At 44.7% G+C, this 20,869-nt stretch overlaps 1 protein-coding gene across 1 annotated transcript in view; it reads left to right on the top strand.

Moving 5' to 3' along the window:
• IQCA1 (IQ motif containing with AAA domain 1) overlaps window positions 1–20,869 on the top strand; it is a 117,400-nt gene that overhangs the window by 20,330 nt on the left and 76,201 nt on the right. The window contains exons 5-7 of the mRNA XM_063161431.1: window positions 866–1,048; window positions 1,773–1,844; window positions 13,850–14,022. Of these exons, the coding sequence (XP_063017501.1) occupies window positions 866–1,048; window positions 1,773–1,844; window positions 13,850–14,022 (428 nt within the window). The remainder of the gene's footprint in view (window positions 1–865; window positions 1,049–1,772; window positions 1,845–13,849; window positions 14,023–20,869) is intronic.

Genomic DNA, 20,869 nt, shown 5'->3' with positions numbered 1-20,869 from the left:
GCAGAGCACCAGGCTCTGGCAGGGTCCAGGCTGCTGCAGGGAGCCAGGGGATTCAATAAACAGCAATAAAATCACCTCACCCCGTGCAAACCCAGTGTCCTGTGCTGCACTTCCAGCTCACTCACCACTGGGATTGCTGCAGGGCTGTCAGCACCTCTGCACCTCATCCTCTCAGGAAATCCTGGCTGCTGTGTAACCAACTGGAGCTCTCCATGTCCGTGGCACTGCTGTTAGGAGCAGTCCAACGTAAATCAAAACCAGCAGAGTTCATCTCAGGAGTCTGCTCTGCACATGGTTTATGGGATTCTTTTCAGGAAATCTAGTCTGTGTAATTGTGGCCTAGAAAGCCCTGCTGAAAGTAAGTGCTACACAATATAAATATAATAATTAAATATGAGCTGCCTCCAGCTGGGAGATGAACATCAAGAAACAATAATTCAGTTTTTCCATGGGGAGCATGAGGGGGTCTCAGGAGTGAGAAGGGGGAGTCCCTTCTGTTCTGATCCATTTTTCCCCTCTGACTCAGAGCAGCCCCTCCTTCCATTTTCAGCTAAAGAACTGGGATCCCAGCAGCACCTCCAGAAACCCTCCCTTCAGAAAAGGGAAGGAAAACATTCCCCAGCCTAAGAAACTCTCCTTTTGGAGGGACAAAGCCCCATGGTTGTGCCTTTCTGCTCAAATGGATCAAGTTCAGCAGGGCTGCATGAGCCACTGTGGCTTCCCAGCAGAGCAGGTTTTCCACCTCACACATCAACAGGAGTCTCTGCTCTTTGTTTGCTAAGATACCATTTTCTAACTGAGGCGGGCAATTTACAAAACATAACTTTGCTTTGCTGATTCCCTTTTTTTGGCTGTGCTGTTGAAGGAAGTTGTCACGGCCATGACCCTCGAGGAGGCCATTCGAGTGATCCAGGTGGCAGAACGGGCTCGCCAGGGCCGCGCTCGAGCGGCCTTCATGAGGAGAATTTTCCTTGAAGAGAAAAGGCAAAGTAGAGCACAGGAGCAACAGACTAAAAGTCCAGATGAAGCTGCCACTTGCATTCAAAAGGTGAGTTTCTTGTGTAGCAACAATTCTAGCAAAGCCAAATGACAGTGTTTTGGTCAGGAGAGCAGCTGTAGGCAGGAACACAGCTCACACGATGGAGAGCTTTCTGAAATGATCCTTTTTAGGGTATCCAGCAAGGTGAAATATATCATTTAAAATTAAAAAAATGAGACAGGACCCCCAGATGTAAGATCAGTGGAACCAGTCCTGCACTGGCAATGCAGAATGACTTTGGAACTTACACGTTGTTTTTCCATTCTGATTTTTGTGACCTCAGTTGCTCTTTCTGGCCTCCCCTTGGAATTCAGTGCATCTCTGAATCCGTGCCTTTTTCTGTGATCTCCAGGGGAAGAGTTCATCCCATATCTGGAAAAAAGGACAGAGGGAGGTCAGTGCTAAATTCCACAAAGAGTTCTTGCACATGAATAATTCAGACAATTCAGCCTGATGAGAGCAGGAGCTCAGCCTAAATCTTATGTCTGAACTTCATGAAGCAATGGCAGTTTTTAGAAGCCACCCAGAGCAGCATGAGGAGATAACAAACCTCAAAATTTGTTAAAAAAAAAAAAAAAAAAAAAGAATATCAGATGGCAACCTGTTAAAAAGCAATAGTTTCAATGGTGTATTGTGCCTTTCCTTCCTCTATTTGTTTTTTCCTGTGTCTGCCCCAGAAAAGGAAGCTGTACCAAGGCCCATTTGTCTGATCAGAGTTTTGTTTACAACACAGGTCTGGCGTGGGCACAGGCAGCGCAAGGAAACAGAGAGGCTGAGAGAGGAGGAGATGATATTTCTGGGCATGGTAAGTGGGGCTGTGCCTCCAGAGCACAAAATGCCACACTCTGTTTCTTCTTCAGGCTTTTATCATTCAGCCCAAGAGGAGAAATTAATTTCTATGATTCCTCCTATTTTAAAAGGAGTCTCCAAGGAATACAGAGCTCAGCTGAAATGATAAATGGCACAGGAGTAGCACAATTTGTCTTCTGCTGAATGGGTTTGTGCTGTCCATACATTCTCCAATGTGTGTGGCAGATGTGGAAGCTGCCTGTGGAGAATTTGCCCTGGGTTCCAGGGAATTTGACCTAGGCATGATCAGCAAGGAAATTTTGTTAATCAGCTTTTCAGTCCTGATTTCAAGAGCGGTGAGCTGCCTTATGTCTGGAGTAGAATTCGTGAAGGTTGGAAAAGCCTTCTAAAATCATCAAGTCCAAGCATTAACCCAGCACTGCCAAGCCCACCCCTAACCATGTCCCCAAGTGCCACATCCACACATTTTTGAACATTTCCAGAGATGGTGACTCTACCACTTAACTGGGCAGCCTGTTGCAATGCTTGACAACCCTTAGAGTGGGCTAAAATAATTAATTTTTTCTAATATCCAATTAAACTAAAGAAGCAAAATCTTTTTCTCCCACCCCTTTGCAAGCCACTGCCTGTGTATGTCAAGAGCAGGGAAGAGAAACCTAAGAACTGGCATGCTAATCCATCAATATTTCTCTAAGTCCATATAAAAATAATCAAAATCTGCCTCACATCACACTGCAGAGGCACAGGGAAGTGAACAGCTGCCCATGGTCAGTTAAAATGCACAGGGGTGAAGGAGAAAAATCAGAGCATCCTTTGCACCAGGAATCTGTTCCTCCCACCCCCTTCCTTGCAACAAACACCCCAAAAATAAGATAAAATCTTTACTGTTGACCTTTTTTTTGCCCCCTTCCAAGTTTTTGGAGGCATTAACAGGTGTCAAGCCTCACCCAAGTCCAGCTGCAGTAGCACTGTTGGAGTAACTCTTTTTTTGGTTTAGAGATGGGGTAACTGAGAGGTGTTTAAAAACTTTTTATTTTATTTTTAGTTTTATGTGAAGGATGAGATAATACAGATGTTATAATTTATGTTATTATTATTAGAAGCTAATTATTTCTTAATTATAATACATTATAAGTGTATCCTTCTGCTATCAAATTTTAAACATTTTCTACAAATCCATTTTTCACATAGCATGGCTATTGTACCAAGCTCTAGTAGCCCTTGTACCAAGTTAAGTTCTACTAAAGCAGCAGCACATCACAGAAACATCCAGCACTGCTCTGCATTTGTTAAGTTTATTTGTGCTTCCATGGTCTACAGTTCTTAAGTGATTAATTTATAAACTAATAACTTAATTTTGATTTAAAACATGCTTTCTGCTTTTCCCAGGCAGTTTGGGGGATTTTCTTGCCCAGCAATGGAGTTGCCCTTAGCTGCTTTAGAGGGTTCTGAAAACTGATTGTGGCTAGGGAATACATCTCACATCAGTTAAAAGTACCATTAATACCTTACCTTTAGGGAGGAAAATGTACATTTATCTAAGCTTTGCCATGTTAAATACAGGTAACACCTTAGGGATTACTCCTTTAGTATCTGCTGGTCTCCAACAGCTAAACAGAATCTTGGGTGCCAATTCTGCCTCTGTTTAAGACAAAATTCTCAAAGATTTTAACCAGTGCAGACCTAAATACTTGGGATGCACTGAAAATGAGTTGGAAAGGGCACCTTTTGCAGAACAAGGGATTGTTTCCTGTCAAATCCCACGATGTTTCTGTCGAGGAAGGAAATGTAAATCTGGCATCAGTTATCTGAGGATTCACAGCCAAGCCCTCATTTCATGGTGGCCAGTGTGGGAGGAACTGGAAACTAGGATGTGAACAGCCTGGTTTATGGGGAGCATAATGTAATCTATATCATCAGAGGGATGAGGGGAATTAAAACCAAACACATCGAGTGCATTCAGTTCCTGACCTCCTTTAAAAAGCAAGAGAATTGATGATGTTTGCTCCTTTGCACTCTGACTCATTGCTCTTTATCAAGTTTATAATCAAAGCATGTTGAGAGGAGAAAATGATAACTCTAAATAAAAATTTAAAAATCCTGTTCTTCTTTCCAGGGTTTTTATATTCCCTTTTCCTTTTCATGCTGCATTCCCTTCCCTGGTCTCCAAAGGAAGCAGACATTGGTTCCCACTGATAGATAGGCAGGGAGCTCCAAAGGTCAAGTCCCTTTGATGTATGATCACATCAGCCCTCTAAAAAATGACCACAGATCTTCATGTGTAAATATGTTGAATTTGCTTTTCTAATGCTGCACGACTTAGATAAATTAGAAGACCCAACCATCCATTACTCCAAGTCCATCCCAAAGGAGACTCGACTTTTGTTGCAATAAATATAAATTCTCTTATAATTAGGGCTTTTTTAAAAAAATGTCTGTGTTACTTTCAGACAAAGACTGCTTTGCACAAAGAGCTGATCCATCTGAAGTTCTTTGTAAAAGATTTCTGGGAAAATTCAGTTGTGTTGGCCTAAAAAATAGGAAAATAAGTGTCAAACCCAAGAATTGTCCAGTATTCTGCTTTATTCATTGTTATTTTCTTTACTCTCTACTTGGTTCACAAAAAATTTATGTGTCTTTTCTGGAATTCGATTCTGTTTCATCTTTTGCTTGATGACAGAGAACAAGCCTATGGTAGAGAGATTTTTCTTGGCTCAAAAATAAAGCCTCATTATTATTATTATTATTATTTATTAAAGCCTAATTGCAGAAACAGCATGATCCCCTCAGCACCCGTTCTCCAAAGTCCCGATAAATCACACTTTGCAGTCCCAGTTTAATTTGTGAAGAGAAGCAAGCCTCCTAAGAGCACATATATCTTGATAACTGTATCCTGAGCTGCTTCCTGATCTTCCTCACATTCCTGCCACAGGGCTGTTTACTGCCAGCTCCAGCACGACCACCAGAACCACTGCTCCAGGCACAGGCTTGTGTTTAAACCACACTGATGTGGCAAGAAAACACATTGAGCTGTCTGAAAACACAGACGTGCTGTCTGGGCAAACCTGCCTTTCCTTGCTCTGCTTTGCCCTCCCAGCTCCATTTAACACACCAGCTTTTTAAACTGCCCTGTTCTTCTGGCATTTATAGATTCCCTGTCACTAAAGCCCCCCTTCAGAGGTTATGATTGTTGAATTTTGCTGCAGAGCTGTGTGACCTGGCTTTTGGCAAGTGCTGTGTCTCAGGCTAGTGCAGACTGCTCCTGGATCCCCCTCAGCACTCTCCTGCAGGAAGTTATACTTTTAATCTCACAGCACAGGCTACTGGAAAGAGGAAAGGCTGGGTTCAGCCTAAAACATTAGGATAAACAGTTTGCCATCAGATTGATTTATGGGAGGGTAGGAGGATGTTGGGGACTGGAGGAACAGTTGGTTTACAGCAATTAATTGGGAAGAACATGAAGCCAGCAAGTGCCCAGGTGGCCAAGGGCACTTTTGTGTACCTGCCCTGGGCTGGGCACTGGTCAGTCTGTTATTTTCTTTACTCTCTACTTGCTTCACAAAAAAAATGTATGTATCTTTTCTGGAATTTGATTTTATTTCATCTTTTGCTTGATGACAGAGAACAAGGCTATGCTGTGTCCAGTTCTACCTTGTTCTTCTCAAAATGTTCTGGAAGTCAGGCCAAAAAATTCCAGTCAATGCTTTGGTAAATCCTCTGTTGTGTCTGGAGGAGTTAAAGTTTGCCACGTGCCTTATTTTGTCAGGCTGTTCCAAGGTTGGCAAGTACAAGTTGTTATTGGAGCTCCTGAGAATTTTGTTGTTTCTGCACACCCAGAGTAAATCACACTACCTTCCCTAAACCTGCTGAGCAGGAATTAGAGGAGTCCAGGAAAACAGAAGGACAAGTCCCTCTCTCCACCAGCAGTGCTCTGATACATTTGCCCCCAAGCCTCTTCTCCCTGGGCTGGGCTGACTCAGAACAGCCCCTCCTTCCATTTTCACCAGGAGAACTGCACTCCCAGCAGCACATCCAGAAACCCATCCCTTCAGAAAAGTGAACATTCCATAGCTTAAGGAATTCTCCTTTTAGTGGCACAAAGTCTCATGGTTCCTTCTGTCATTTTTCTCAAAGGGATACAGTGCAGCAGGATGCATGGGCCGTGTGGAGCCACTGTGGTTCCCACTGGAGCATCAGGTTTTCCTCACCACACCAGATCCAGCTTCTCCTAAAGGTCCTCATGGAAACACATCTCCCTGGATATCAGACTTCAACACATTGCAGGACAAGCCAAACCCCAGTTTAGGGTCTCACAGCTGTGAATTTACATTTACAGAGGTCGATCCTGAAATTCCAGCCCTTCCCAAAGAGTTGGAGGAGTAACACCTGCTGCTCTGTGATTCTCTGACATGGTATTTCCAACATCCTTCCTTCCTCCATATCCAAGGCCTGCCTGGATGGGACTTGGAGCACCCTGGGCTAGTGGAAAGTGTCCCTGCCCTGGCAGGGGATGAAACAAGATGAGCTTTAAGATCCCTTTTAACCCAAACCATTCCACGAGCCTTTTCACATGAAAGGATCTGTGTGGTGTTAAATAAAAAGCTTTTCTCTCCTTCGTACCTCTTTTAAACATACCCAAATTTAGGCATGTTGTCTTGGTTAACGCTTTATTTATATCTGAAAAAACAGGCTGCCAAACATTCCTCCTTCTCTGAATTCCTGATAAATATAATTCATTTCATCCAGTCAGAAAGGAAAAAAAAAAATCAACATTTCCCAGAATAGCTTTCTGTGTAAACATTATAGACTATGGCTAAATAAATATTACACAGGATTTAGCAAAGTACAAACTTCATCAATTGAAATTTAAAATATTTCATCAGCTCTTGAGAGTGGGCAGCTACAGCAGTGGTGCAGATCAGGCGTGGTTTTGCCAAGTTTAAGATTAAAATGAGTTTTGCTTTCCTGGGTGTCAGCACAAAGTCCTCTGTTATTTCACATCTCAGCAGTGATAACTAATCTGTCCTGTTTTCAATAGAAATTTTAAGCCTGCTTATTTTTGAAACAGAAAGACTCTGGGAAGAAAGAATGCTAAATAATTTGGCTTTCATTGGCTGCAGTCACACTAACAATGAAATCACTGCCTTTCAGAGCCCAAAACATGCTTGCCATGTTTAGTCAAGTTTAACAGCATGCCCAGGTATCATATCAGAAATAAACAAAACCCAAATTATGTAAACTCATCTGGCCCTGCATGTAAACCTTCAAATTTTCTTTATCTTCCTAAAAGGTGTTACATGTAAATATATTTCTAAATATGTATGATATGAATCTCTAAACCAGCCATTTTCAGTATTTTTTTAGCAAGGTCTCTTACTACAAATGCTTTGTTTGAATGCATATGACAATTACTTTAATTGGCAAAGCCATTGGAGTGAGTCAGAGAGTAGGGAAGCTTTAATGAATGCAATATATTTTGCTTACTTGTTCCTTTTTTTTTGTGCCTAATTTAGGAATTCAGCCATATAATTGATGTGGCTATCACCATTTGTGTACTGTGGAACCTCTATTAATACAATTTTCATTTGGGGGGTTGGAACTGGATGGGCTTTAAGGTGCTTCCAACCCAAACCATTCTGTGATTTTATGATTCACAAGATAAGAGACCTCTTTAAAAATCTATTCTTCCCTCAGCCAGACAAATTATATTGAGGAAATAAAGCAAGGACATAGCTCAATCCTGCAGCAAACTTTTAAATGCAGTTTGGATCACAGTTCAAAATTCAGCAGAATTGTATCATGGAATCACAGAATGATTTGGGTTGGAAGAGGCCTTAAAGATGATCTCATTCCACCCCTTGCCATGGGCAGGGACACCTTCCGCCTGAAGAATAAGAGTTGTAAGTAAAGAACAAGACCCCAGCTTCTTTGACAGTAAATTATTTTAGTCTTCATGCCTGTGTAATCCAAATGGATAAAAAAAGAATTTCACTGGTTAAAATAAGTGACTATTACAACTACTTACTTTAAAAATATCTGGAAATTAAGCTTCTCCCCCAGAGAAGCACACTGTAAATGTACTGAAAAAAATATTGCACAACTGGTCCATCTTTTGAAATCTTACTGTTGGGGGTGATGCTGGCTGTGGCAGAACATTTCCTGGAGCCCCATAAAGCCACAGAGCATGTGCTTCAGCTCTGCTGTTCCAGGCCTACGACAAGAAGCTGTCCTAAATTAAGTACCCAGCAATAAAAGCTGCAGTAAATCTACCTCTCAGGCATAATAGGGACGTTGGCCTTCCAACGTGGAGGGAAATGAAATGTATTTATTTCACTGCCGCCGAGCCTCTTGCCCTCCTGATGGAACAATTGAGGAGCAGTTAGTTCCACAGCAGGGCCTCCTCCTCCTCCTGTGTGAGGAAGAGCAGCCCCAGGGTGCTCAGGCAGCCTGCACACCTCTGGGTGTTCCACAAGGAGCAGTACAGGCTCTGCTGGGGAGCTGGCTCAGCACCAAGGCAGGGCTTTCCAGCCAGGAAAGGGATCCCAGCAAGCAAAGCCCCGAGGTGGGCCGGGAACACAGGCCCAGTTCTGTGGAACCACAGAGTGCTTTGGTTGAGATGGGCCCTAAAGCCCATCCAGTGCCACCCCTGCCAAGGCAGGGACACCTTCCACTGTCCCAGGGTGCTCCCAGCCCCATCCAGCCTGGCCTTGGGCACTGCCAGGGATCCAGGGGCAGCCACAGCTGCTCTGGGCACCCTGTGCCAGGGCCTGCCCACCCTCACAGGAACAATTCCTTCACAATATCCCAGCTAAACCCACTCTCTGTCAGTTGGAACCTATTCCCCCTAGTCCTGTCATTCCAGGCTCTCTCCAGTTCCTTGTAAGCCCTTCAGATACTGGAAGGGGCCCTGAGGTTTCCACACAATCTTCTCTTCTCCATGCTGAACATGCCCAGCTCCCTCACCCTGTCTCCAGATGGGAGGTTCCCCAGTCCCCTCATCACCCACATGGTCCTTCATCCCACTGACTCACCTGGCAGCTGTAGGAAATGTCTTCTCCCTTCTGCTGGTGCATCATCCCCTTCCCTAAAACCTAAATTCTTTTGGGGAACGAGTAAAGAACAGAACAGAAGAATCTTAGCAGCACACTCGTGACTGATGAGTTGAAATAAAATTCTCTTTTAGACAAACGTCCATTTTGCCTTATTAATTTAAACAAGGATTTTAAAGACAAAGCCCATCAAACATTAGATAAGCCTTTTAAGTTAATGGACCATGTAGTCCTATTTTCCCACAAACTCAGGAATCTTCATAATATGTCCTATTTTTACAGCAACATCAATTATTAATATGTATACTTTTGCTGACAGAGGACCACACTAAAATTGTGAGTTTCGTTATCCAGTTCTGGGTCATTAACTGTGAAAAGCTTGTAAATATAATGGTTTATTCACATGGGAAGCCTTCATTAAGATGCATTATTCTACAACTGATGTGGCAGCATTGCATTATCAAGTTCACTGTCTCCATCTAATATTTGTAATTTGTTTCTAAATGAGTTGCTGTTTGTAGGGCAAGTTAACAAATTTGAATTTCACATGGCCAGAGAAATTTCTTAAAGATGGGAAAATGCTTCTTCCCCCAAGGAAAAGCTATTTATTAGCATCTTCCTGGAGAATGCCTCCCTTTGATTCAGAAGCAGGAACATTAGAGGCGTGGAGAGAAGGGATGTTAGAGATAAATTGGCTTTTGTCTTCCTCCCATGCACATAAGAGGGCTGTGGAAGCACACTCAGATAACTGCAGAGTTCCTCAAGAGCCATGTGGAAACATGGAGAGTTCTTCCATGATGCTGCATGGCTGGCCAGCAGGGGTTCCAGCATTCCTGCTGGAGCTGTTGGAATTCATCCTCTCTCTTGGCACTCTCCAGCCATTTCACTTCCTATTCCCTCTTGCATCTTCAGATGGCCAAAGCTTTTTCAGACCTGTTTCCTTCTGAGCTCTGCTGGCTGGCAAGAGAACAGAACCTCCAGCAGGGCTGTTGGAGAGATTCTGTCTCCTTTTGAAGGCCCAGGAGCACCTGGAGATGAACACAAGGCACACAGGTTGTGCAGTTGGCTCCTCTTTCCTGAGACAGGGTTAGGAATGTGTTTTATGCTGAAACCATAAAATCATGGAATGGTTTGGGTTGGAAGCACATAAAAGCCCGTCCAGTTCCAACCCCCCCAAATGAAAATGGTGTTAATAGAGGTTCCATGGCAAACAAAACCCTGAAGCTGGTGAGGTTCATGCCTCTGTGATTATGTCAAGAACACTGTGGACAAAATAAAACAAGTTTAACAGAGCAGCTTTCTTCAAAGCTGGAAGGTATCACCTATGCTATTCATAGCTTATTTTCTTCTTTTAAAGTGTTTTAATAGTCTAAAACATTTTCTATCATCATTTACTTGACAGAAGAAATGCATTTTCTGTGGAAATTCCTGACAAATGGTAGAGAACTGACAGTTCCACCCTCTAGACGTCTTGTTGCATCTCTTCAGCAGCTCCCACTGCCCCAGTGTCTAGGTTATGTTGCTAAATTCCCTTCCACACTTAGTTTTGTCTAGTTCCTCTTCTTATTCCCTCCCTAATCAATTAATTCACTTCCTTGAGCATCCACACTCTTGGATCAGTGCTTACGTTTTTAACATAGTTCCGATTTCACTTGGCCCACGTACACATAAATTCTTCTGATGTCTCCTCATCGTTGTTTTCCTCAAGTCCATTCATTTTTTGTTTACATCACTGCATTGATTTCAAAGTGACAGGACAGAGAGCCAAGCTGGCTGTACATGCACCTGTGCTGTTTTATTTAAAAACCAAGTGCCCATGGCATGGTGTCCTCACTGCCAGCCAGTGAACCTCCTGGTTCTCCTCTCCCAGAGCAGGAGCCAGCCTTGGGTTCCTGACCCCTCCTGCTCTTCCCCCATGGACAGGGCACTGCTCTGTGTAAGTTCCTCATCAGCCAGCCCTGAGTCCTTCAGGCCTCATTTCTCACAGCCAGCTGTGCTCCTCGTGTCCTGCTCCCATCACAGCTGGAGGGTGTTACTGCCAAACAAGAAATCAGGAGGACTGGGGGAAAGAGAGAGTACAGCCTTATCAAATTCTGTTCTCTTTCATGTTTTTTCTTTAGGGAAATATTGAAGGTGAATGGCTGGGGTCTTGTTCTAGAAGTAATTCTCATTTCTTCTTTTTCTTCTAGTAAAATGGACTGTGAAAAACAAAAAATTAAAACTAAATACAACGGAGCTTCTCATAAGCTGTTCTGCAGGTTTATGTCTGTACTCCAGCCTTGGTGCTGAGTACAGCTGATAAACTCCTGTTAGCAGATGTATTGATAACTGAATGGTGCTCAGACAGGGAGCTGGACAAATATTTACCCAGGGCTGAGCTGGGTTTTGCCAACCAGAACATTTCCCATGGCCTTGTTGTTGTCAGCATCTGAGCCAGCTGGTTCAGAGCTACCTGGGCTGTGTCCACAGCAGCTTCTTGACATCAGATATGGGCCGTAGCAATTCTCTTTTTGAGATAAGAATTTCCTAGTGCTGATCTCACACTGGCACCTCCTGTTTGCCACTTCAAACAGCTCTTACCTTGTCTGGCTTTTGGGGCTGCTGAATAAATTCACAGTGGGGCAGACTGGTCATGCAAGGCCCCCCCTCAAGGTGCAGTGGAGAGCAGCTCAGAGGAGCTGCAAAGCTTCTGGGATGGCGGGGAGGAGCTCTGCTGCCTGTGCTGCTGCTTCTCCCCACCTTGCTCTGCTCCCACTGCCCTTGCTGTGGCACTGGCCCTCAGCTGGCTGATCCACCTTGTTATAGTGGGAAATTAGTCACTTGAGGAGGTGGGAGGAGATGAAAAGACACAAGGGATTATTTTCCAGTTTTTAGGGAGCTGAAGTGGCTCACTGCAGGCTCAGGTGAGTGCCAGAGCCTGGGCAGAAGGGAGGGATCATGCACCCAGCAGCTGAGGTGGTGCAGGATCCCTCCCTTCCCTGCTCACCTGGTGACATTGCACCTTTCAGTGCGCAGGCTGTGCTGGAGAGGAGCCTGTCTCTGTCCATCAGCCTCCCTAAAGCTGCAGGCACCCTCGTGCCCATCAGCTGGGAATGTCTCAGGAATCCCCTGAGGATTGCTGTAACAAACAGAGGAGTTGGTTTTGTATCTCAGTCTGGAAAACAGGCCCTGTGGGGGCTCCTCTGGTTCCCAAAGGAGCCCCTGAGAGAGCAGCATCACATCTGGGCTTTGTTCAACATCAGGAAGGCAGGCAATGGTGAAATACAAGTAAACACTGTCAACAGTAGCTGTGTTATACTCATAAATAGGTGCTGGTGAGGGGGGAGATTGAAAACACTCAACTTCCCTGAAAACTGGGAATGGAGCAGAGGCAACATCTCAGGGTAAAAGGCAGCACTTGGGGTCACATACTCAGGGAGGGAACATGTGCAGCCACCTTTCAGAAGCACACTGCTGTTCTTATTTCCTCCTGAATATTTTCTCCCTGGTGGCCTTGACCCATTCCTGGAGCACAGTGCAAGTCACACATCCCAGATGCAGTAAATTGCTTTTCTGAATGGGGCCTGTGTGCTTGCTTTGGACAGTGGGGGATCCCTCTGGGTGCTCAGAAACCAAAGTTGCTTGGCACTTATTAGTGATTTTTGGAACCTGGTGGAAGCACAGAAAACCAGGGAATAACAGATCTTAAATATGAGCTGGCCAAAGCTTTGACAGAGCTTTTTGTCTTTATGGGAGGCCTCAGGAACTGAGGAGCACACCAGAAAATACACCAGAGCAAGAAGAATGCATTACTGAATCAGTTTGAGATGTGCCAGTTAAGGACAATTTCTGTATGCCCTGAAGTTGAAAGACCAGAGCAAAATTATATTGGTTTTTTTTTTCATGCAAACCAAGCTTTTGTTCACATATACTGCCACCCATGTCAGTTACAAACTTTGAAAAGAAATAAAATTGTACTACATAACCAGATTGTCATATTTTCTCCTCTTTTCCCTTCTTAAATTTGTCATATGCCATCAGACAATATGATTAATAATTCCCAAGTACATGAAAAAAACAATTTGTTCCAGAATTAAGAAAACCTAAAACCACAAAGCCAGTTCACAAATTGATTTTAAAATAGATTTTCCTCTACACTTACAAGGTAGCAATAGCTCGTAAAACACTGGGAACATCTTAATTTTATCAACGATTGCAAGCTGAAAAATGCAAAGTTCCAGCCCACCCACACAGATGGGTTTTTTCATGCTTCTGTATTTGAATACCAGAAAGACTTTCATTTTTCTCCCTCACACTACATGTGTAAAATCAATCACAGAGCAGAAATTATTGTAGGACTTGAAACTGGCTGAGAAGGCCTTCTTTCCAAGGTTATCAAATAATGGGAAACTTGGGGAGCTGTGATTTTTGTTATAGTGTTTGGGGGGGGGGGGGGTGTTTATTCCTTTTTTGTTGCTGTTGTTCCTCAAGGGAAGTTGATTTCCTAAAGGAGTCTGACCAGCTGCAACAAAATACCAGGAAACCACTGACCAAGCAGTGTGCATATAAAAATTTCAGTGCACAAATTAAAAACAATACTGGCTAATTAAAAAGCTCCAATGGGAAGTCCAGACATTTGAAAATTCAATTAAAAAATTCTCTGGCACCCTTCTGACATGGATAAAGCTGGCATTTGCAGAACAGCAGCTTTCTCACCTGTCTCATTGAGATCCAGGATCCCACGCTGCAAAGGTTGTTTTTGTACATTGCAATGTTGTTAATTAATGCTGAAATACCAACAATAGACCATTGTGTGCATCCAGGCACTTTTTATGAGCACAGGGTTGGGTTTTTTTCCTGGCTTCCTGCAAGTAAATTAAGGCTTAAGCTCAGATTCACTGTCAACCTGGCATTCCAGTAAATATTAAATTTCTTTTCATTCATACCTTTTATTTTCTCCTCTCCTTTTCAGAGCCTGCCTCCCGAGTTGGAGGTAATGATCAGCTTGCAGAAAACAAATGTCCTGGAAGGTGAATTCCAGGAAAGAGCAAACTACTCCTTCACACATGAGCTGAGGGCAGCAGAGGGGCCCCACATCAAGGAAACCTTCCAGGAGGAGATCACCCAGTGCTTCCTCGAGTGCAGGTGAGCAGAAACACTGACCCCTGAACCAGTCCATTTGCCCCCAAGTGTCTGGTTTTGAGTTCCTACAAACTGCAAAACCCATCTTTAAGGCAGTGGTGCCAGTCCCAGGTGAGGAGTTAGCTCTGCACCAGCTGCAAAGCCCAAATGCTGAGCTGGAGGATTCCTGACGAGGGAGACCAGAGCTCCTGGCAGGGCTCAGAGGTGCTCCTTCAGTCACTGGCTGTGGGTCAGAGCCACAAATATTCAAGTGGGACACCTTCACCTTGCACATGACCTTGGGCCCAGTCTTTGGAATTACAAGCAGCACACTCTAAGCCTCAGGAGCAGTGACTTTTCTCCCTGAGGTTTAAGAGAGGGAACTCACTCTTCCATGAGGTGGAAGGACCATTATTCACCATAGCAAATCACATCACGTCACTGGCACTGCCATCCTGCTGCTGGCATTAGCCATGAATCTGAAACACTTTAGTTCTTGAGGCCTGACCTTGGAGCCACTCCCCCAAATGGAACCTGACTCTGCTGATCTCAGGGAAACTTCACGTCTCAGTAGAGTTAAGCACGTACTTACACAGTTTTAAACCCTCTGCTGACACCTCTGCTTCTCTCAGGGAGTTTACTTCAGCCAAAGAACTTCTGAGACTGGCAATTCTGACACTGGGAACTCTTGTGCTAAGGAATATGGGCTGGTTTGATAATTTTATGGCATTTACCCCATCCAGAGGATCAGTGTGTGAAAGTAAATTGGGAAGCAGCTACCAAAACTTCCAGGATTTGGCAGCAAGGCTTCATTTGCTCTGCATAAAGCTGCTCTGCAAACTGTTTTTGTGTCTTGAGCTGCTCAAGGATGTTACAGGGCTCATATTTGTCTTGTGGACCAGTGTCATGCCCATTAATCATTGAGTGTTTGCTCAGGGTACTGGACTTGCCTTCAGCATGCAGTTTCCAGTGGGAAACACAAATGCATTCTGATAAAATCCTGCCCTGTTTGTTCCTTGACTCCTTCAGTCAGGTTTGGGCAGCTGTGCTCCAGTGAAGTGTTTGTTAAAAAAGAATGAATGATCAAAACCAGCACTCTCACAGGTCTGCCACAACCTATTTCTCTTCTTTCTTGCACTTTTGCCTCTTACAGACTCTCAAGACTGCAGTGTATTTTTACTCTCCTTTGGAAAGAGCTGCTGGTTTTACAAACCTCAGTTATTGCAAAGCACTTTCCCATTCCTTAAATCAGCCCTCTCCCAGGGCCTGCTCTGCACACTCCTTGAGCTGCCATTTCCTGCCATTCCCCACAGCTCCCAGCATGTTCTGAGCTACAGAAAGATCTTATTCCCTTTGCTTAATATTCCTCACCTAATAGTCATTCTCTACCATAGGTCAATTGTGTCCAATTAACTTGGCTGTGGAGCTGGGGGAGAACTCCCTGAAATACTGCAGGAACCAATGGCAATGTTTCTGTAGCAGATTAGCAGGGAGCAGGCAATCTCCCAGAGAACCAGGCTGAGCCATAAACCTCTTTAAAGACATTATGAGACACTATTAAAAGTTAAATCTGGTCCACAGAGACCCTTAACAGCAGGGCCAACCAGCAGCCTGAGCCATCCAAAGGATCATTTGAGGGAGCTGCAGCCATGGTTCAGTGGAGGGAGGTGCAGAGGGGTGGCTGAGAGGGCACTTCATCAAAACTCCTGCTGCCTGATTCAGGGGCGCCCTCAGCCTCATGCGCCTGTCTAAGGTGGCATGTAAAGTGCTGAGCTTTCTTTTTGCAGCCCTTACAAGCAGGATGGGACTTGCTTGCTACATTTATATCTCAGCTTCTGGTGAGACTCACGGCTAGAGGCACACCAGTAGCCCAGCATGTGAACATACCTGATTAAACAAGCTCCAAGGATTCCTTTTTCTGGTCTGCCTAGTCAGGCTCAGTAGTCTTGAATCTCATCTAGATTTGAAAATTAACAAAGATTAAAGGAGATGCTGGAATTTAAGCACCACATTAACTGTTCTTGGATAGTTTTATGGATAATCCCCTGAGCAAGGGATTATACTAGATGGGACTAAGATACACCCACAGGGTGCTTAGAGATAAGCCTCCAGTCAGGCTTGCTCTGCTGCATTTGAGACAGAGTGAGAAAACAGCTCCCTTCCAACCTTGTACAATAACCCACCCATCTGAAACAATATCATATTTTAACCATTAACCATTTCCTATCAAAATGGTGTGATTAGGCTTAAAACTGCTTTTAGGCTCAAGATGTGCAGTTCTGTGCCTGCCTGAGAGCAGGGTCATTGCAGTGGGACAGTGGGACTGCAATCTGCAGGTGGCACAGGGACAGTGTCACACTGGTTGCAGTGAGTGTTTGATCAGAGAAGCCCAGCGTGGTTTGGGCTGGAAGGGACCTTAAAGCTCATCTCATTCCACCCCCTGCCATGGGCAGGGACAGTTTCCCCTAGGCCAGGCTGCTCCAAGCCCCATCATACTCCCTGCTACTCTCTCCTTGCAATTTAACTCTCTGTCATGACCCCTAAAAATCATTAGTGCATGGTTCAGCCAAGCCCAGACAGCTCCCATTGATAAAAGCTCTTGTGGTGATTTAGCAGATGAAATCCTGCCCCTGGTGAAGGCAGTGGGAGAGCTGCCATCAGCTGCAGCACAGGCTGGCCATGGCCCAGTGCTGGGGCTCATTTGACTCTGGCTGAGTGAGGCAGTGATTTACAGAGCTGAGAGGAACCAGAGCGAGCTGCTGAGCCCTGCTCCTCACAGCAGGCCTCTGTCTGAGTGACCACAATCACTTTCCCCTCAGACACATTTGTTGGCATCCAAAATAGGTTCAAAAAAAAAGAAAAAAATCATCTTATTTCTCCACAAGGGGAGTGTGTGTATCCTGCAGAGCCAGGCTTTCCTGCCAGAGAGCTGGGAGCTGTGTCCTGCTCAACAGAGGGCCAGGCCTGAAGTGTCAAGGTTTGCATTAATTATTACCTGCCAGGATATAGTTTGGCTCTCCCCTAAGCCAGTCTGACAGATCAACAGCTAATTGTAGCTTGTAAATTATTCTTCAACCAGGTTTTTTGACAGAGTTTACTATTTTTTATAGTCTATTAAATAAATAGATAAAAGGGAACAAAGATTCTTTTGAATAAATTTTGCTGTGTGGAGTGGAAAATAAAGCCAAACTTCCATATTTTATCTTTCACTCTGAAAGGACTGTGATAGAAAATACAATTAGCAGGCATTGTCTTTCAGCACAGTTACTCTTAGAATACAAAAGGAATGAGCACATATTAAATTTCTCAACTTGTAAGAGCTGCTGTAAATATTTATCGCTTTCATTGCACAAGGGAGCAGCTTCAGTCATTTCAAGACCCAAAGCAGCTTCTTAGGAAGAGAGGTTATAATAAAAGCCAAGTAAAGCAAAACCCAAAGGAATGGACTAAATGAAATTGTTCCAGTTGCTTATATCAATCCTACTGCAGAGAAGATAAAATAATTTTGATATAACATTGCATTTTTCAGTCTTACCATCCATCCTTCAATTTACCTGGGTTGACTTCTGTGGAGCTGCTCTTTTTTGGTTTGCAAATTATTGACATAAAGCCTTCCAGATTTCCATGTGGCCTTGTCCAGCCACACTAGAAAAGAAAGATAATTGTTTATGAATGCTTTGTGAAGAAGCATTGTACAGTTTACCTACAGACCTGCCCTTCTTTTATTTTTTTTTCCAACAGCAGGAGTACAAATGATCCAAAATTAGCAGTTGCTATGATTCTATAGATCTGAGTCTGGATGGTAATCACTTGAGTCCCACACATTCCATCCATTCAATTAATAACAAAGTTTCATATTAAGATACAGCAGAGCTGGGGTTTTAGCTTCAATTTCCTTTCCTGTTCCAAACCAAACCCATTTTTCTGTAATTTCACATTTAGGGTTTTGTGCTGAATATGCAAAGGCAGTCATCATCTTCTGAACTCTTTACCCAGAGAATAAACCAGTTCCCAAAGAACGAGTCTTGTTAGAGTCATCCCTAAAATGAATTTCAAAAAGGGATGGGCAGAAAAGGGGAGAAGGATCCCTTTATTATCCAGAGAAATACAGCAGTATCTTTGTCTAAGACGAGTCTTTTCTGACAGAAATCAATACAAAGGATGAGAAATCAAGATGAGGTTTTTATTACCAGAGATGGCCTCCAGAATCACAGGGGAGAGCCTCATGCACGGGCTCTGCTGTGCTGTGCCTCATGCCCTCGAGCTGTAACAAATTACTCCATGAATTTCTGGCAGGATTTATCCACCACTGCTCAGAGCTCTGGGGAGCATTTCATCAGTGCCATCACTGACCTAATAACAGGGGATCTAAGTAATAGCAACTTTTATGGAGGCTGTGTGTTATTCCCACAGATTTGGGGATTGGTTTTCGGGAGGGAGGAGGCAGTGAGGGGTAAATGTGCTTCCATAATAGGTTTACACTTTACTGATTAGCTTTGAATGATCTTCTTGCTCTGCCTGCTGACTCGAGTACTGTCAGAAAAGGAATTGGCCAAGCTTCATGGTGAGTGAATGAGACTCCTCCTGAAGCAGGGGGGGTTCCTGTGCTTTATTTATTCATTTTGAACATTCCTGACAGCCAGCCCGGGCTTTGATGCAGAGGGAAGAGAAAGAAATAGGAAGTGATGGTGTTTTGTTTCCCTTTTTTCCCCAGCCTGTTTTGTGGAGCTGAGTTTACTGCCAATATTCCTGTTCCTGGGGCTCCCTGGGCAGCAGGGGCTGGGGAAGGGGGAGGCAGGAGGGAGGTGAATGGAGAGAGAGGTTTTTGCACTGAAACCCCACAGAATAGGGAAAGTGTTCATTTGTGTTGATGCCTTGTCAAGGCTGACCTAGAACAAAGAGTTAAAGAATAAAAGTAGGGATTTAGTAGGAGGCCTCAGTGGATCCACCTTGGGCAGCAGGAGAGCCCGGCCAGGGCTGCACCCAAGATGAACCAAAGTGGTCAGAAAATGGATGACTGGTCACAGGGTCTGTCACTTTTATCATTTCTGCTCCGTTCTGCATATTGCAGTTCGTTGTCCCACTACAGCTTTAGGTTATGAATCCCATCCTTCTTGTTTTTCTCTCTCCAGCCCACGTTGTTTGTGCTCTTGGGCCTGAGATTTGGATCATTTGTCCTTGGTCCCCAGCCAGAGCAGGAATTGTTTTGTCTCCCTGCTCTGTGCAGAGAGCTCACCATCCCATAATATGAAGCTCAGAAGTACACACTAAAGCAGCACAGAATGTGAGAAATAGAAAAGCTCAAACCTGAGGCATCAGTGTCAGGCACTGCCCATTTCCCACTCCATGCACTCTGCTTTTTTGGAGTCAGTGGTGAAGCTGCCAGGCCATCCCTCAGCAGGGAAGCCTGGCCAACAGGGCAGAGAGGGATGGCACCCCAGCAGTGCCAGCAGCAGCACCCCCTGCTCTGCTTCCAAGGTGTAACAATTCCTGCCTTTAGTCCAATACAAGACCGGGGCATCACGGCTCCAAACCCAGCCGGGCTCGCAGCGCTTTCCAGTCCCATCTGGCTCGCCTCAGCCTGCCAGCACTGCTTTCCAACAGCCCAGGAGCGTGGACTGCAGCCTCCACACGGCATGGCTGCCACTCCTGGAACAGCTGATGGGAAATTGCCTCAAAACCAGGTTTGGTGGCACAGGCCTCTCCAGCAGACAGTTGTCCAAAAGCAAGTGCTGGGCTGAAGATCCTTGGAACACAACCAGAGACATGGAGCCCCTTGATCACAGGCCTCTTTCCATGCAATGCCCTGTGAGTCTGGAAGAACCATCCCCTTCTTCTCTGCCACTCCTGCAGGGCATTCCTGCTGGAGGAACTCCTGCAGGAACTCCTGCTGAAATTTGTATTTACATTTAAATACATACTATGTAAACCTTCTAAAAAATTCCTTATAAATCCATTTCCCACACTGCAGGGGCATTCCTGCTGTAGGAACCTACCCAAAAAAATGCCTCTTTGGTATTTGGCACTTGATATTCAGCACAGAGAGGAGTTGCTGCCCACAAGAGCTGTCTGTAGATGGCTGAAGAACCATTCTCTTTTCACCTAATGAAAACTCTCATTACCTGTTTTCCCTGTCATCATTTTCACATGCTCACAACATGGCATTCCACCCAGGAGCAGAAGCTACCAGCTAGGAGCAGCTGTGAGCTCATGGTAATAATCAGGATTTGGGTATAAATAAGTGGTTGTCTGCTAATTCCACCAGACAAGGATGAGGTGAACTAAATTAGAAAGAGATCTGTACCTGCACCATGTTTTCTCCTGTCCTCACCTGGAGTTGAATACATCTTCACCTGCGCTCTTGTACTTTGTGCAGTTTACACAAACCAAATTCTTCTGGGAATAGCACAAAACAAGCAGATTCTCCTTCTGAATTCCTCTGCAGGGTTGTGTCTCTTAGCCAAATCTCCTGGTTTTCCTCAGGAGAGTGAAGACAAGCTCTGAATTATGGAAATGAAGCTCTGAAAGAGGGTGGCCCAGCCTGGAGTGTCCTCTGCCCAAACACTTGGTCTTCCTGCAGAAGTAAAGAAACATTGTTAGAAGAGGCAATATCTGGGGGATAGGGTTTCTGTCAGTAGTTTCACCTCTGTTTTCTGACAGAGCCAGCAATCCCAGGTTTTGCCAAGGCAGCAATCCCTGTATCCCAACAATGAGTGCTGGTGCAGGGACAGCTTCCACTCAGCATCCCTCTCCCTGAGCACAGCCCAGCCTGCTCCCAGGTGCTTTTGGGAGTTGAGTCTCCAGCAGGAACCCCCCAGCACAGGCTGCCCAGGACCCAGCACAAACATCCTGGCAGGCAGAGCCTGCTGAG

Source organism: Melospiza melodia, chromosome 8 (assembly GCF_035770615.1).
Source record: "Melospiza melodia melodia isolate bMelMel2 chromosome 8, bMelMel2.pri, whole genome shotgun sequence".
Lineage (NCBI taxonomy): Eukaryota > Metazoa > Chordata > Aves > Passeriformes > Passerellidae > Melospiza > Melospiza melodia.
Note: the sequence above shows the minus strand (reverse complement) of the source record. Positions and strands in the feature narration are given on the sequence as shown.